The sequence below is a fragment of the Stegostoma tigrinum genome, chromosome 27 (assembly GCF_030684315.1).
Source record: "Stegostoma tigrinum isolate sSteTig4 chromosome 27, sSteTig4.hap1, whole genome shotgun sequence".
Classification (NCBI taxonomy): Eukaryota; Metazoa; Chordata; class Chondrichthyes; order Orectolobiformes; family Stegostomatidae; genus Stegostoma; species Stegostoma tigrinum.
In genome coordinates, this window is record NC_081380.1 from 49,360,511 (window position 1) to 49,379,457 (window position 18,947).

General features: G+C 42.6%; 1 protein-coding gene across 12 annotated transcripts in view; it reads right to left on the bottom strand.

Annotated features, from left to right (window-relative positions):
- ncor1 (nuclear receptor corepressor 1) overlaps positions 1-18,947 on the bottom strand; it is a 382,757-nt gene that overhangs the window by 123,970 nt on the left and 239,840 nt on the right. For 11 of the 12 annotated variants that reach the window (XM_048557338.2, XM_048557340.2, XM_048557334.2 and 8 more), the window contains 3 exons: positions 9,961-10,103; positions 7,075-7,207; positions 5,608-6,121 (listed from right to left, as the gene is read on the bottom strand). In XM_048557338.2, the coding sequence (XP_048413295.1) occupies positions 5,608-6,121; positions 7,075-7,207; positions 9,961-10,103 (790 nt within the window). The remainder of the gene's footprint in view (positions 1-5,607; positions 6,122-7,074; positions 7,208-9,960; positions 10,104-18,947) is intronic. The other variant, XM_048557335.2, reaches the window with a different exon arrangement.

Here is an 18,947-nt window from a genome sequence, read left to right on the forward strand (position 1 = left end):
CATTGTCCACTACAATAATAATTTTGGTGTCATCTGCAAACTTACTAACTATTCCTCCTATACTCACATCCAAATATTTGTATGAATGACAAAAACGTGTTAGACTGGGATTCAGTTGAAGTATTTGAAAGAAGATTGTTATTTGGAAAGGAACAAACGTGCACGGTTGTGGAGAGAAGACAACAGAATGGTGTTATGTGAAATGGCCAATTGGAGAGTTAGTGCATACACCATGGGATGAATGATTTAGTGTTTTAATAATTTTGATGACTCGGCATTTCAATCCTCACCCTAAGTGCAATAAGTTATCTTTTTGACTAAGCTTCTTTTCAATTCTATTAATTTCTCCCCTTAGTGTCTCTCATTTTTCCATCTCTCAGCAGAAGCTTGTGGGAATAAAAATTTCCAAATATTAATATTTTCGACTACCTCATAAACCATGAAAATACAGATTATGGCCTACTTGATTTCAATTTAAATGGAAAAATGGATTCTTTAATGGATCCTTGAAGTAGTTTGATGATGTTACGTTAATTAACATTTTAAATCTGAGATTGAAAGATCTTTGTTTCCCTAAAGTAGTGCGGCGAAGTGAAAAGATGCTACCAAGCGACACTTGCAGAAGTATGACCTGTCACTGATATTCAGTTTGGCTGTTGCCTGCTCGACTTCCGACTTAATTGCAACATTGGTCCAAAGATGAACAAAGGGGTTGAATTTCAGAGGTGTTAGCATTTATCCTTAAGGAGTAGGGAGAAAAGTGGTCTACTAGTTTTTGAAAGTCAGTTAACTGACATCAAATTAATCATTGGTTTGTCAGATGAAAATGTTTTAGACTTTGGACGGTGTGCTGCAAAATTCCTGCAGTGATGTTGCAAGGCTCAGACAACTGACCTTCAAAAACTAGTAGACCACTTTCCCCCCTAATCTTAAGGATAATTGCTTACATCTCTGGAATTCAGCTCCTTTGTTTCATTTTTGGAACAATGTTGCAATGAAGTTAGAAGCAGATTGGGCAAAAGCCAAACTGACTATCCGTAACAGGTCACACTTGTGCAAGTGTTGCTTGATAGCACCTTCCACTTTGCTGATAATTGAGAATAGAGCAAAGGAATGGTAATTGGCCAGTTTCGATTTGTTATATTTGCAAACAGGGCATAACCAGACAATTTTCTAGTCTGTGAAGTAGTTGTCAATGTTATAGTTGCCCTGCAGCTAGTGTTAACAATGAGGCACATGTTGAAAAGTTATTCAGACGTATTTCTAGTCTTTCATATCCAATATACTGTTCTATTTTTACTGATAGCACATGGAGCAAGCTGAATAGGCTGAAGACTCGCATTGGTGAAGGGAAAAACCAAGATGGATAATACACTCAGCACACTGACTTAAGTTGTTACATTCAATCATTCCTGCCCTGAGGGTTGCTGGTGGTGCTGTTAATGAAACTAATGTCTCCCATTTTCTGAAGGAGGCTCAAGGCCCGAAATGTCAGCCTTCCTGCTCCTCTGCTGCTGTTTGGCCTACTGTGTTCATCCAGCTCTACAGCTGGTTATTCCCCCTTCTCCAATAGTTGTTCAACTGTCTACCACCATGAATGCAAGGATGTGGCAGGACTGCAGCATTCTTATCTGATCTGTTGCTTGTGTGAATAGTTGTGTTAACATGCTGTTTCCAGAGTTTGGAAAAATATTGCCCTATACAGTTGCTTCACCAGGTTGATAACTCAATTTCAAATATGTTTTGGGCTGCTCCTGGTTTACCCTGCCACATTCTACATTAAATCTATGCCTGGCTTGACCTAAATGGTGGAATTCAGAAGATATTCATTCATGAAGTTACAGATTGTGATGGAATATATTTTTGCTGTTGATTACAGTCCAAACACCCCAAGATGGCCAATTCTGAACGCTAGATCAGTTCTGAATCGATTCCATTTAGATGAAAGATATCCTTAGCACGAAGATGGGATTTCATCTTCACAAGATCCAACAGGTGCAAACCAAACCATACCATCATTGATAGGTATATCTGCAACAGGCAGTTGATGAGAACAAAGTCAAGCCAATTTTTCCGTCATTTTGTTTTGTTTCGTTACTTGCCAAAGATCCAACTTGGCAGCTATGTCCTTGAGAACGTGGCCAGTTTCCAAGACATTCTTGGTGGTAGACAATAACACTAACACCAACAACATCCGCTATCCACCACCAACACCCCCCCCCCCCCCCCACCCCCCGTATACTATGTGCTGTCGCTAGTGGGTTGGTCGTAAAGAACAGATATTTTCTTGCCAATCATTAACATGATGCCACAAGACTTACTGGGATGCCGAGTCAATGTTCAGGAGTACAAGGGTCACTTCTCCCAACTGTATATCATCGTGCCTGTATCTCTCTGGTGTCATGAAGTGGAGGTGCCGGTGTTGGACTCGAATGGACAGTGAAATCACTGTTCTGAGAGTGCTAAAGGTTTTATCAATGTAAAGAAGAGGTGACATTTTAGGTCTGACGATGCATTTTAGGTGCGAGGCCTTCTTTAGAATCTACTTGTGTTTTGGTATGGAGTCAGTGTGGTTTTATTTCCAAAATAGGCATTTATACAATACCACATTGACTGACTGTCCACAGTGACTTCAAAATAATTCAGGGATTTACATATATATATATATCAATCAATTAAAACCTGCTAACTGATTAAGGATTTAACAGCATCTTAGGCTTATTTAGTGTACACTCATCAGTGTTGTGACCTTTTGATCTTTTACATATAAATTCAGTATCTGATACTACCTCTCTCACTAACACCTGAAGGAGCAGTAAGGCTCCGAAAGATTGTGCTTTCAAATAAACCTGTTGTACTATAACCTGGTGTCGTGTGATTGCACAGAAATCGTCATGGAGGAATCCGGAACTGTGATTGGATTGTGTAATTCTCAGCACAATTACATCAGGCTGTTTTTCAACTGATCTGTGGGACAGCTCTTCAGTTTTTGCACAAGTTGCCAAACTTTAACAACAAGGTCTTTGGGTCTGTCTTTAACATTCCCATATTAGTGTCTCGTTGATGCTAGTGGTTCTGGCCAATTAGAATGATCGTTCTGATGCTTTCAGTCAGACTTATTACTTTACACTCCAACTTGAAAATTTACTGCGCTGCCAATCGCTGTGACTGAGAGCTGATAACGGGTTGGCAATTTCAAAATCAATTGACAGGGATCAACTGAAATTTAATAAATAGAGAGAGTTAGAAAGAAACAAGATGAATCAGGTGTCAAATCAAGCAATGGAGAAAATAAGGTGAGAGAAATAAAGACTGGGTTGGGGGGGGAAACAAGAAAGACAGAAAGAAAAGGCAGGTATTTATTTCAAAAGCTTACATGAATCATTAGATAAGCACAGAATTTGACATATTATTTCAAATTTAATCTCAAGGGCAATTAAGGATGGGCAATTTATGCTGATTTAGCCAGTGGTGCCCATAACCTGTGAACAAATAAATCTAAGGAAAACACAAAGTAGGGGATGATGGGAATACTCAATAGGTCAGGGGTTTTCAACAGATGTTGTCACAACCCACAAAGTTAACTCTTTCTCTCTACAAATGCTGTTGGATCTGCTGAAAATTTGTACCGTTTCTCTTTTAATTGGAAACGCTAATCCTTTGTTCAAAAACAAGATGTGCGCTAAAACTAATGACTACAAGCCAATTAGTTAATGTCAGTAGTAGGGAGACTATTAGAAACAATAATCAGCTACATTTAATTGGCATTTGGAAAGATGAGTCAGCATAGAATTGTTAAAGGTAAATTGTATTTGACAAATTTGTCTGAATTTTACAACAGTTGAGATGAGAAAGCTGTTGTTGTGTACATGTATGTAGACCTCTCTGGTATGTTTGATGAAGTACCATATAATACACTTATCAGTAGAACTGGAGTCCAATAAACTGAAGGCGTGGTGGGTAGGCGAGTACCAAACTCACCAAGGGACTGAAAGCAGTGAGAAATGGTGAATAGGGCCAAATTGATGGTGAATAGTTATTTTCAGATGGAGATCAAGTGTGGAGTTAATTCCCCTTGAATGTAATATTAGAAGCAGTGCTTTTTCTGATGCATAATAATGGTTTGGACCTGGGTGTACAGGCATATTTTGAAAGTTTGCAGATTATGTAGAAATTTGGTACAGCAAAAGATTTCAGGAGGACACTGAAAGGACCAGGGGTTTGAAAATAAAAGCACAGTGGCACAGGTGAATTTCAATGGGCAACCGTGAAGTAATTTTGTTATGAAAAATGGCATGATAATGGTAATTTAGTGGTACAACTTCAAAGGGGCACAAGTACAAAAATTAATAGAATCAGAGTAATACAGCACAGAAACAGACCCTTTGGTCCAACTTGTCCATACCGATCAGATATTCCAAACTGATCTAGTTCCATTTGCCAACGTTTGGCCCATATCCCGTTCACAAATTTTTATAAGCGGCAGGCCAGGTTGAGAAGGTTGTTTTGGAACTTCGAAACAATGATTTCTCTTTCTTCAGCCTTGCTCACTCTAGCTACACTCATTATGTTTGTCTAACTGATCAGTTGCCAATTTTTCAGGAATGGATTCCAATATGTTCCTGACACTGATGTCTGTCTGTAGTTTTCTAGAAACTGTCCTTTTTTTGAACAGCAGTGATAAAAGTAGTTTACAGTTTCAGCCACTAGTTCTGGATCCCTCAACAAGCCCTCCACCCTCCCCACATTCCTTCAGAAGTGCAAGCATTTTTCTATACCTACCCTGTCGAACCTATACAATTTGGCATCTATTATAGTGTCAAGGCCAAAAGATCAGGGACAGAGACAGGTACTAAGTAGGAGCCAATCATCTCATGAAATGACAGAATAGGCTTGTGATAGTCAATGGCCATTTCTTGTTCCAAGATACATCTAAGATCACATGCATGGGAGAGAGTTGAATAATTAAAGGAAAAAGATACTTCTGCACTGATAGAAAAGTGTTGCAATAACAACCTCATGGAAGTACTGGAATTCAGAAAGCATTTTAATCCACTACTTTTCATAATGAAGCAGCAATATATCTCAATAACAGGAGAATCCTTTTGGGATGATCTTGAAACAGTGACTACCCAATTTGGAAAAGCATGGGCTGCATACCGAGGTTTTTCACTGGCTTTTTGTTTCCCAACTTACAACCAAGGTCACTTATATATGGTGACTGAATAAATAAAGTTCTGTTTCTACAATATTGAGAAATCACATTCTGTAATTCACAGCACAGGGTAGGAGGCAGCCAACAGTCATTAGCTTTTGTAAAGTGAATCCACTTAGTCCCACTCTCCAATCTTTCCCAACATTCTTACCAATTTTAATCCTTTAAGTATTCAGCCAATTTCTTTTAGAAGGTAGTGCGGATTCTATATCCAATGCCCAATCAGAAGTGGATTCCAAATCTTAACCACTCCTTTGTTTTAAAAACTCTTTCTGCATGTGACTTGACTCTTATCCCATTTATTTTATCCATAAAAATTACCACCTACTGACCATGCTGGAAAAGTAATTTTCTTTCCTGTCAATAAACTTTAACAAACAAAATGGACCCACCTTTGCCTCTCAGGTTCCCCATCTTCCACCTCATCAGCACTGCACGTTGCACTTGAATCATTGTCTGAGTGAGATTCCACCTGTGGTCCAGGCTGCGGTAGATCAAGTAGCTCTGATGCCACTGTTTCCTGCTGTCTGGCCTTCTCAAACTGTTTGTCTTTGACATCAACCTCTACTTTAACCTGCAGATTTTCTTCTGGTTTCATATCCACGTCCACAGGTTCAGTTTTGGGCTTCACCTGAGGCTCAAACACAGGCTTTGCTTCAGCATCAGACCCCCTCTGCCCCTCCATTGACTCCTCAAAGCCTAAGTTCATTTCTTGTTTAACTTGCAGTTCAGGCGAAGCAGCAGCTGGAGCTGGTGAGACAGGTGGAATAATTGGAGAACTTTTGCTTGTGGGATTGAGCTCTTCTTCAGTTAATTTGTTCGTCTCTGTACTTTCTTTGCTTGATTTGCCTGTGTCCACAGGTGATGGTGAAGGTGCACTTTCAGTATCTGAGCTGTTCTCAGCTCCTGGGAATAAATAATTTACATTCATCTGTCACAATGGGATTCATGAGACAAGAATAATGAAGTAACAAAAAGTAAAGCACAAGTTATGCAAATTTGAAACAAATACATTATCAACTGAGATTGTTTTCCAGGTATGTGTAGAAAATGGTCATCTAATGAACAGTCATTTATCCCAATAAACTAAATATGCATAAATTGCCCTGACAATTCTGAGTCGCTACAGGATGTACAAGATAGAGGTCTAAAAACTGGACAGCAGGTTTCTGGGATTGGGTGCCATCAAAAATGAACACTTTTCAGCTCCAGCATATGTGCATGATAATATTTTGAACACTCAACATGAACTTTGTATGATTAAACCATTAACCTTTTTCACACAACAATATCCATGAGGACTCGGGAATCCTTTCTGAACCAATGTTGTCGTATAGAGAGGTAATCACAGGTCACAGCCTGGCTCAGTGATGGAAATATTGGGCGAAGTCAATGATAATCTAACAGACTAGGACCAGGAGAAGCCAAATACACTCGAATATACCAAGAACTGCAGATGCTGGAGTCATAGTCAACACAGTGTGAGGCTGCAGGAACACAGCAGGTCAGGCAGCATCAGAGGAACAAGAAAGTTGACATTACAGGTCGGGACCCTTCTTCTGAAGTTCTGAAGAAGGATCCCTATGCGAAACGTCAACTTTCCTTCTCCTCTGATGATGCCTGACCTGCTGTGTTCCTGCAGCTCCACACTGTTGACAGAAGCCAAATACAGTTCTGCTGGACTAGCAGGTAGGGTATTTGACTCAGTGCAGACACAAGTTTGGGGATGGCAGTGCTTTTGACAGTTCTGGATTCTACCCCTCATTTCCCATCCCAAACCCTGGCCCATGCAAAAGTTTTAAACTTATCTAAACAAATATTAACAACTCCAACACACATGGACACTGATTCCTTTATACCTTCACTGTCCTCTGGATTTTCCTCCTCATTGGACACTTCATTGTCCTCATCTTCTTGTGCGGACACAGTTGAAGCAATGCTTTCACATTGAGACACTTCCCGGTCCTCACGAGATCTCCGTGACATCTGTTGCTGAGGAGAAAGATGATGTGAAAAAAATCCTCGGAACTACGTAATTCTGCACCCATGACATCATTCTCACATGACAACCTTAAAGGGGTACATCACAGAAAAAGGTGCTTCAAGCCCACTGAGCCTACACTGAACAAAAAGTAAAACCTCACAATTCTAATCTTGTTTTCCAGCACTTCGACCATGGCCTCATATGCCTTGGCATCGTCAAAGCAGGAAAGACATTAGGGACGAGAGCAAATCACTTAGCCCCTTGAGCCTGTGCCGCCATTCGATGAGATCACAGCTGATCTGTGGCCTCCATGCCGCTGCCCCTTATTCCTCAATATAGAGGGTGGAGGTGGACTGGTGGTATTATCGCTGGGTTGTTAATTCAGAGACCAAGATAATATTCTGGGGACCCAGGTTTGAATCCTGCCATGGCAGATGGTGAAATCTGAATTCAATAAATATCTGGAATTAAGAGTCGAATGGTTACTGTGAATCCATTGTCGATTGGCGTAAAAGCCCATCTGGTTCACTAACGTTCTTTAGGTAAGGAAACTGCCACCCTTATCTAGTCTGGCCTACATGTGACTCCAGACCCACAGCAATGTGGTTGACTCTGAAATGCCATTTGGGCAATTAGGGATGGGCAATAAATGCTACCTGGTCAATGACACCCTGATCCCAAGAATGAACAAAGAAAAAAAAGTATTCAGAAAAAATCTCACAGTCTCTACATTTTCCAACACCTTCCAAACCCAAAGCTTCTATCACCAGCACAGGAATACACAGGAAACTACCCAGCTGCAAGTTCCCTTCCAAATCACACACTACCCAAGCACAGAACTATATCATGCTTTCTTACTGCCACTGGGCCCAAGAAGACAGTTGACTATCTCTGGGGCAATTAGGGATGGGTAGTTAATGTGAGGCTTGCCAGTGAGACTCCCATTCCAACAGCAAATAGAAAAAAGCACCAACTACCACTTGAAGAAGAATGTTCTAAATCTTCACTCAAACTAATGGAAGACTCTGACGTGCCAAATATCAAGGAACATTACGGATAGGAACATCTGGATTTTCGTTATTTGTTTGTATAACGTGGCTAGGCCAACATTTATTGCCCATCTACAACTGCAGAGGGCAGTGAGAGATAACCACTTTCATGAGTCTGGAATCATACGGAGGCCAGAACAGTTAAAAATGGAAAATTTCTTTCCTTCATGGTATGACGAAAAAAAAAACAACACTGCAAAACGTAGCCTGGGCTTTTGCATTATAAATTCAGTGACATGACAATTACACCGCCTTTCTTCAACATCCTTCCCACTTTTCAACAGGTTTCATCGACAATCTACCAAGCATCAGACAAGTGGCTTCTCCAATTATGTTCACTCCAAAGTGAGTTACACAAGAAGTAAGCAGCAACAGCCTATAAAGCCTTTCAAGCCAGCTCAGCTATTCAACATGATTAAAGCTGATTTGATAAACTGATTTGATCTTAGCCGCAACTCCACTTCCCTGCTGGTTTCCCATAATCAACTCTCCTGCAGATCAAAATCTGCTCATTTCAGTCTTGAATACATTCAATGACTCACTCAGTCTCCTCAGATAGAGAATTCTAGAAGTCCGTAGCCCTCAAAAGAAGAAATTCCTCTGCATCTGTCTTAAATTTACAACATCTTATGTTACCAGCATGAGACATATGAAATGATAAATTTAAAGAGACAGTTCCAAGTTAGGGTAGAATGATAAGAACTGTGTGACTTGTTCTCAAGTCTGCCTGACAACAGTCCTACAGTGTCTAAAGCTCATGCAGAGTCCCAGATTGTGCTACTGGGGTGATGGAGTAAGGTTCTCACTGCTGTATTGCAACAATGGCAGCAGTTTGAGTTTAAAACAGGCAGACGGTCTCTCAATGGCCCAGAGAGGTGTCAATAATATTAGGCTGTAAGTCACTATATTGTAAATTATCCATTTAGTTCTGAGGTGAAAGAGAGTTGAGGCCAAGGATGGCCATTTAGCACTGCTACCTAGGGACATGGCCCATCTGATTCATGTTGCCTTGGGAAGGATGCAGAAGTAAGGTTATATGGTCAGCAGACAGAACAAGCTACTTGACTTTCCAAATGACCATAGTGGTGTGGGAGGAAGAGGTATGAGCAGCAGGCATCTAAGGATTCAGGAAAATTTATTCTGGTGTGGATGGACAAGAAATATCAGAACAGGGTTTGCAGGTGGCAGTGGGTTAACGATGCCTCTAAAAACTAAGGGAAGCACCTGAAGATGGTCATTCTAAATTATGACTTGACGAAATGGAGAAATCCAAACACACTGAAAGCTGGATTCTGCTGTGGACTATAACAGAAAATGTTGGAGAAACTTAGCATGTCTGACAGCACTTGTAGAGAGAGAAAAACAAAGTTCATGAGTCAATTCCAGTGACCCTTTGCAATTTTGGACTGTTTGGCACAAAGAAAATATATATGTGAAGTACCTGTGAGCGTTAAGAGTTTGACTGTAAATTAAAATACAAGTTGCCCTTAAATAATATTTAGGGATTAATATTATTCTCTCAAAAAATTGATAAGAAAAAGTGTTAAAAAATGAGAAATCTTCTTATCTGATGCTTTTAGCTATTAGATGCAAATTTAATTTTTAAAAAAACACTATCCATCTTCACAGGGATCACAGCATTAATCTGAATCTATTCCCCCTATTTCTAGCAACCCCCATAGGGGTAAAACACCCATGTAGCACTGACTCACCACTCTAAGTTTGTGCTGTTGAAGTAGCATGTCCAGGTTGTGCCTCCTCTTGTAATTGAAGTAGAAATTCTTGCACTGTGCTTCACTTTTGGTGCCCACCATCTTTGCAATGGCTGCCCAGTTCCGCCCATGTTCCACAAGTCCTAAAGTAAAAATGCAAAGAACATGGTTTAAATCTTAATAAATTACAGATCTGCGCAGCAGATGAAAGGTAATTCTTATCCCAAGCTGGTTCACTTTAGGACAGTCCAGTCAGTCCCACCTCTCACTCTCCTAAACTCTCATGGGAGAAAGCCCAGTCTTTCTTCATATGACAATCTATTATTCCAGTTATCAACCTGATAAAGTTCCTCTGAATTGTCTCCAATGTATTTATTTTGTTCTTTGAAAAGGAGATCAGAACTATGCACAGTAAGAGTGGCCTCACTAATATCTTCTACAACTGACAAATAACATCTTACTTTATTACAAGAGGATTTGAGCACAAAAGGATGGCATTCCATTCGCTTTCTTAATTGTTTGCTGCACATGCATACCAACTTCCGATGATTCATGCTCTACAACGCCTAGATCCTTCTGCAATCATATGATGTATCTTAGTGCTGTTGTATTACCAGGATATACAGATCAAACGGCCCAATGACTGATGGATCATAACAAGCATCGTAGACTTTTTGATTGCTCACAACAGGCAGTGTACTGATGAGACCCAACTAGCCCACGTTTGCAAAACTAAGAACAGAGTTTCCAACATTTAATGTAATCCCATGCTGAGGCAATATTTGTTAAATAATCCTGACTGTACTAAGAATTGCAGTAACAACTAATTTCACAGTAACAATTAGGCTGTGTGGTTTATGTACACAGACTGGAAGCCACATATATTCACACGAGGCCATGTCTTTGGCATAGACATGAAGAACAGAAATAGAGAACAGAAAGGTGGGCCTGTACTCACTGGAGTTTAGGACAACAAGAGGCAATCAGATTGAAAAATCCAAGATTCTTAGGGGACTTGACAGGATAGATACAGACAGTTTGTTACCCCTTGTGGGAGAACCTTGGACCAGACGGTATAATCAGAGATAAGTGGTCACCCAGCTAGGGCAGAGATGAGGAGAAATTTCTTCTCCATGGATAGTGAATCTGAGAAATTCTTTACTGCAGAGGGTTGTCAACGCTGGGTCATTAAGCATATATTCAAGGCTGACATAAGTTTTTAAATCAGTAAGAGAATGGTTATGGGGAAAAAGGAAAGGAAGTAAAACACAGGTTTATCAGCTCAGCTGTGACCTCACTGAATGGCGGAACAAACTTGATGGACTGAATGACCTTCTTTCATTCCTACATCTTACGGTCTAACATAGACGAGCATTGCACCTTTTTTGAACTGAACAAAGTTGAAGAATAACTGTGCCTGATGCATTCGCAAAGATAATAGCTTCAGATTCTCATTAGGTAAGGAAAATCGATCTACCTCCGCCTTAACAATATTCAATAACTTGCCTTCAATGCCTTTGCCTTCTGAATGGAGCACCACTCAAAAAAGATTCTCCTGATCCCTAAACCAAAAACAGTCAAGGCTCCCTGGATTGAAGTTAAACAAAAGCTTTGCTGTTAACTGTTCCCTGGCACGTTCCCCATGGCAATGTGTCTGCCACAGTCTATTTTCAAACCAGTCAGCACCTGCTTCTCGTACAGTACAAACTGCTGATCCTTGTGGGTTTGGTATTTTTGAGACTCTGTTCCAAATATATGCAAAAAACGTTTGGCAGGAAGTACAGAATCTGAAAATAGATTTAGGCAGATTTATTGAGTATGGAAAATTTGGTAGATGGAGCACAGAGTGGAAAAGTGTGAATTTGTACACTTTGGCAGGAAGACCAGTAGAACAATGTACCATTTAACTGTACCAGGCCTGTAAAATCTAGGCATACAAGGGAATCTGGATGTTTTGCAAAACATTAGTATGCAGGTACAGCAACTGACTAGGGAGGTAAATAACGTCATAGAGACGTACATCATGGAAAAGGATCCTTTGCTCCTTGGTCGACCAGATATCCTAAGTTAATCTAGTCCCATTTGCCAACGTTTAGCCCATATCCCTCTAAACCCTTCCTATTCATGTACCCATCCAGATGCCCCTTAAATGTTGTAATTGTACCAGCGTCCACCACTTGCCCTGGCAACTTACTCCATACACGCACCACCCTGTGTGAAAAAGCTGGACATTAGGTTCTTTTTAAATCTTTCCCCTCTCACCTTAAACCTATGCTCTTTAGTTTTGGACTCCCCCATCCTGGAGAAGAGATTTTGGCTATCCACCCTATCCATGCCCCTCAATTATTTTACCAACAAATTAAATGAATAAAATTGAAATGTTGTTGTTTATTGCAAGAAGTATAAAATATTAAGTAGGCACATTCCACTGTCACTGTACAGGACTTTGGTAAGACCGGATCTGGAGCATTGTAATTAGTTTGGGTCTTACTTGAAAAGAGAGTGCAACTGTGTGAGAAGCAGAGAAGGCTCACTTAACTTATTCCTGGCATAAAGTGTCATCTCACAGCTATCATAGCTCACTGTGATAGTGTACTTGAAATCAAACCTCATTATTAAGTGGAGACATCATAAATGTGAAATTTGATTAAACCACCAAATTTCCCAATTCTACCCACTGTCTAATTAAAACAATATGCATAGAAGACTGAGATAACAAGGTGTACAGCTAGATGAACACATCAGGCGAAGGAGCATCATAGGAGCACAAAAGCTGACGTTTCGGGCTGAGACCCTTCATCAGAAATGGGGGAGGGGAAGAGGTTCTGAAATAAATAGGGAGAGAAAGGGAGGCGAACAGAAGATAGACAAAGCAGAAGATAGGTGGAGAGGAGACAGGCTGGTCAAAGAGGAGGGTTTGGAGCCAGTAATGGAGAGAGTAGGTGGGCAGGGAGGGAGGAGATAGGTCAATCCAGGGAGGACGGACTGGACAAGGGGGCGGGATGAGGTTAGTAAGTAAGAGATGGGGGTGGGGCTTGAGGTAGGAGGAGGGGTTGGGGAAAGGAGAGGTTAGGGAGGAGGGAGTGAGCTGGGCTGGTTTTGAAATGCAGTAGTGGGAGGGGCGATTTTGAAGCTTGTGAAGTCCACATTGATACCATTGGGCTGCAGGGTTCCCAAGCGGATTATGAGATGCTGTTCCTGCAACCTTCAGTTGGTACCATTGTGGCACTGCAGGAGACCCAGGATGGACATGTCATCTAAGGAATGGGAGGGGGAGTTGAAATGGTTTGCGACTGGGAGGTGCAGTTGTTTAGTGCAAACCGAGCGTAGGTGTTCTGCAAAAAGGTCCCTAAGCCTCCGCTTGGTTTCCCCGACGTAGAAGGGGCCACAACAGGAACAGCAGATGCAGTATACCACATCAGCAGATGTGCAGGTGCACATCTGCTTGATGTGGAAAGTCTCCTTGGGGCCTGGGATGGGGGTGAGGGAGGAGGTGTGGGGGCAAGTGTAACACTTCCTGAAGTTGCAGGGAAAAAAGTGCCCGGTGTGGTGGGGCTGGAGGGGAATGTGGAGCGGACAAGGGGGTCCCAGAGAGAGTGACCCCTCTGGAAGGCAGACAAGGGTGGGGAGGATAAAATGTCTTGGGTGGTGCAGTCGGATTGCAGGTGGTGAAAGTGTCAGAGGATGATGCGATGGATCCAGAGGTTGGAGGAGTGGTAGGTGAGGGCGAAGAGGCTTGTGTTTTGTTTTTTTTTTAATTATTGCAGGGACGGGGTGTGAGTAATTAGTTTCAGGACATGCGGGAGACATGGTTGAAGGCATTGTTGACTACTGAGAAGGGGAATTTGCGGTCCTTGAAAAACGAGGACATCAGAAATGTACGGGAGTGGAATACCTCATCCTGAGACCAGATGTGATGGAGGCCAAGGAATTGGGAATAGGGGATGGCATTTTTGCAGGAAGGTGGGTGGGAGGTGGTGTATTCTAGGTAACTGTGGGAGTTGGTGGGCTTGAAATGGATATTGGTTTCTAGGTGGTTGCCTGAGATGGACACAGAGCGGGCCAAGAAGGAGAGAGAGGTATTAGAGATGGTCCAGGTGAACTTAAGGTTGGGGTGCAAGTTGTTGGTGAAGTGGATGAACTGTCTGAGCTCCTCGTGGGAGCATGATGCAGCACTGATACAGTCATCAATGTAACGGAGGAAGAGGTGGGTTTAGGGGCAATGGAGGTACGGAAGAGAGATTATTCCATGTAACCTACGAAGAGGCAGGCATAGCTTGGCAGCATACGGGTACCCATGGCCACTTCCTTTGTCCGTAGGAAATGGCAGCAATTGAAAGAGAAGTTGTTGAGAGTCTGGATGAGTTTGGCTAAGCGGATGAGGATGTCGGTGGAGGGGGACTGGTCAGGCCTGTGGGACAGGAAGAAGCGGAGTGGCCTTTAGGCCATCTGCATGGGGAATGCAGGCGTATAGGGACTGGACGTCCATGGTAAAGATGAGTTGCTGGTGACCGGGGAATTGGAAGTTCTGGAGGAGGTGGAAGGCATGGGTGGTGTCACGGATGTAAGTAGGGAGAATCCTGGACAAAGGGGGAGAAAATAGAGTCCAGATAGGTGGAGATGAGTTCAGTGGGGCTGGAGCAGGGTCGATCAGGGCAGTCAGGTTTGTGGATTTTGGGAAGGAGATAGAAGCGGGCAGTGCGGGATTGGGGAACGATGAGGTTGGAGGTCACCTGAAGCGACGACGTTGTGGATGGTTTGGGAGATGATGATTTGGTGTTCAGGGATGGGGTCATGATCAAGGGGGCGGTAGGAGGTGGTGTCAGAGAGCAATATGGTTAGGGTTATTAGTAAGTAAATAACTATTAACTGCACATAAATTGTCTTTACCCAAATGCAAAAGGGAAACATGGATTGTTAACTTATAACAAACACTCCCTTTCCTAAAATTCTGACACACAGACACGAAAAGAAAAGATGCAAGGGTTATCGATGAATTAAGAACAAGTCAGTGATGCCCAGTGGTGGCACCAGTCCAAATTACAGTTGCTCTTTACATCCACACTGCCATTAAGAGAGGATGTTCCAGGATATTGGCTGAGTGACAGTGAACATTTTTGTTTCTATTTGGCACCTTCCAGTTCTATTCGACGACTGATGACAAGAGGTTGTGAACACATCAATTCTTCATTTTTCGATAAGTGGTCGATTTATGACCATCTGGAAGAGCATGGCTTGATCAAATACAGTCAACACGGCTTTGTGAGGGGTAGGTCATGCCTTACAAACCTTATCGAGTTTTTTGAGGATGTGACTAGAAAGGTTGATGAGGGTCGAGCTGTGGATGTGGTGTATATGGACTTCAGTAAGGCATTTGATAAGGTTCCCCATGGAAGGCTCATTCAGAAGGTCAGGAGGAATGGGATACAGGGGAACTTAGCTGCTTGGATACAGAATTGGCTGGCCAACAGAAGACAGCGAGTGGTAGTAGAAGGAAAATATTCTGCCTGGAAGTCAGTGGTGAGTGGGGTTCCACAGGGCTCTGTCCTTGGGCCTCTACTGTTTGTAATTTTTATTAATGACTTGGACGAGGGAATTGAAGGATGGGTCAGCAAGTTTGCAGACGACACAAAGGTCGGAGGTGTCGTTGACAGTGTAGAGGGCTGTTGTAGGCTGCAGCGGGACATTGACAGGATGCAGAGATGGGCTGAGAGGTGGCAGATGGAGTTCAACCTGGATAAATGCGAGGTGATGCATTTTGGAAGGTCGAATTTGAAAGCTGAGTACAGGATTAAGGATAGGATTCTTGGCAGCGTGGAGGAACAGAGGGATCTTGGTGTGCAGATACATAGATCCCTTAAAATGGCCACCCAAGTGGACAGGGTTGTTAAGAAAGCATATGGTGTTTTGGCTTTCATTAACAGGGGGATTGAGTTTAAGAGTCGTGAGATCTTGTTGCAGCTCTATAAAACTTTGGTTAGACGGCACTTGGAATACTGCGTCCAGTTCTGGGCGCCCTATTATAGGAAAGATGTGGATGCTTTGGAGAGGGTTCAGAGGAGGTTTACCAGGATGCTGCCTGGACTGGAGGGCTTATCTTATGAAGAGAGGTTGACTGAGCTCGGTCTCTTTTCATTGGAGAAAAGGAGGAGGAGAGGTGACTTAATTGAGGTATACAAGATAATGAGAGGCATAGATAGAGTTGATAGCCAGAGACTATTTCCCAGGGTAGAAATGGCTAGCACGAGGGGTCATAGTTTTAAGCTGGTTGGTGGAAAGTATAGAGGGGATGTCAGAGGCAGGTTCTTTACGCAGAGAGTTGTGAGAGCATGGAATGCGTTGCCAGCAGCAGTTGTGGAAGCAAGGTCATTGGGGTCATTTAAGAGACTGCTGGACATGCATATGGTCACAGAAATTTGAGGGTGCATACATGAGGATCAATGGTCGGCACAACATTGTGGGCTGAAGGGCCTGTTCTGTGCTGTACTGTTCTATGTTCTATGTTCTATGGTTGAGGAATTGCTCCTTCAGTGAATTTGAAGGTGTTTTTTTAAAACGCCCCTTTTCATAGAACATAGAAAAATACAGCACAGTACAGGCCCTTCGGCCCACAATGTTGTGCCGTGGAATAATCCTAATCCAAAAGTAAAATAACCGAACCTACCTTCCCCTCAATTCACTGCTGTCCACGTGCATGTCCAGCAGTCGCTTAAATATCACTAATGACTCCGCTTCCACGACTACCACTGGCAAAGTATTTCACGCACTCACAACTCTCTGGGTGAAGAGCCTCCCTCTGACGTCTCCTCAATACCTTCCTCCGAACACCTTAAAACTATGACTCCTTGTGGCAGTCAATCCTGCCCCAGGGAACAGTCTTTCCTTTAAACAGAGGATTTTACAGAGGCACCAGCTTACAGAGAAAAGTGATGGAACATAATGGCTACTAAAGACTTTCCTCTACATCTCTACACAAAACCCGAAGAGAGAGAGAGAGAGAGAGAGAGAGAGAGAGAGAGAGAGAGAGAGAGAGAGAGAGAGAGAGAGAGAGAGAGAGCGCGAGAGCGAAAGAGAGACAGGGATGCCTTCTTTTTGCAAGCCAAATGTTTCTGTTTTATTGGCCACACACAAGGTTTCAGCCATGAGCCCAGAAACCAATATAACGTTACTAGGCAGAGCTCACAAACCTACAACTGGTGCCTTTGCTGCCTCAGAATTATCTTGTAAACGGGGTAACTTGGCCCACTGTGGCTGAACTGGTTCTACAAATTACCTTCATTACCTAGTGATAATCTCCTGTTTTTTCTGCTCCCCCCACCAGCCCCCCACGCATAGCACATGATTTTTCATCACACAGTCCATATTAAGTCTACATCACAAATGTCCCTTTATTCCACGACAAATTACAATCCTCAAGTCTTGTGTGGCACTATATTGAACACCTTCTGGAAATCTATGTAAACCATATCAACAGTGTTTCTATGAATAAGCATTTCTGTTACCTCCAAGTTATTTAAACATGATTTCCCCCTTTTAATTCATGCTGTCTGTGGGAAAAATTACCCATTTGTCTGCATGCTATACAGGGTTGCTGTACATACATCTCACTGTGCCTTCATAACTTATTAAAACTGCCAATTTCTTTCTTCACAGATTCCCCAACTAGTATCAACAAGAAAGAATCGAACCATCCCCATTGATATTCAATGGTATTGCCATCGCTGAATCCCCCACATCAACATCCTGGGAGTTACCAGCGATCAGACACTGTACTGGGACAGCCATATAAATATTGTGGCTACAACAGCAGATTAGAGACTGGTAATTCTGCAGTGAGTAATTCACCTCCCGCCTCCCCATTTACAAGGCTAACTTCAAGAATGTGATGAAATTCTTTCTACTTTCCTGAACGGATATAACTCCAAGATCATAAGCTCAACATCATTCAGGAAAACGCAGTCTGTTTGACTGGTATCTTATCTAACCCCTTCAATAATCACTCTCCCCATCATCTCCATCGGGGAGGAAATAACCTAGTGATGTTATCGCTGGACTATTAACGCAGAGACCCAGATAATGTTCCGAGGACCTGGGGTCGAATGCCGCCATGGCAGATGGTGGAACTTGAATTCCCTAAATATCTGGAATTAAGAGTCTAATGATGACTGTAAATCCATTGTCGATCATTGGAGAAACCCATCTGGTTCACTAATGCCCTTTAGGGTAGAAAACTGCCATCCTTACCTGGTCTGGCCTACATGTGACTCCAGACCCACTGCAATGTGGCTGACTCTTAATTGCCTCTAGGCAATTAGGGATGGGTAATAAATGCCAGCCCAGCCAGTGGTGCCCTCATCCTGTGAACAACTGAAGAAAGAAAACCACCACACCATGGTATGTAACATCTACTTGACGTCCTGCACCAATGCACAAGCACTTTTCAAACCTGTGAACCAACTTCCTGAAGTACAAGAGCAGCTGGGTCATGAGGATACAACTAACAGTAAGTTCATTTTCAATGTGTACACCATCCTGACTTGGAAACGTATTATATATTCACTGTCACTAGGTCAAAATCCTGGCACATCCTCCCCTATGGCAGTATGGATGTAAACAACACCACATGGGCTTTCGTGATTCAAGGCGGCACCTTGGCACCACCTTTCCAGGATAATTCCAGTGATGGGCAATGTGTTGGTCAAGCCAACAAAGCTCACCTTCCGTGAAAGAACAAAAAAAAGGTCACGTATGATCAAAGATAGTGGGAACTGCTGATGCTGGAGAATCTGAGATAACAAGGTGTAGAGCTTGTGAACACAGCAGGCCAAGCAGCATCAGAGGAGCAGGAAGGCTGATGTTTCGGGTCTAGACCCTTTTTCAGAAATGGGGGAGGGGAAGGGGATTCTGAAATAAAAATAGAGAGGGCGGGGGGAGGTGGGTGGAAGGTGGATAAAGGAGCACATACGTCAAAGAGGCAGAGATGGAGC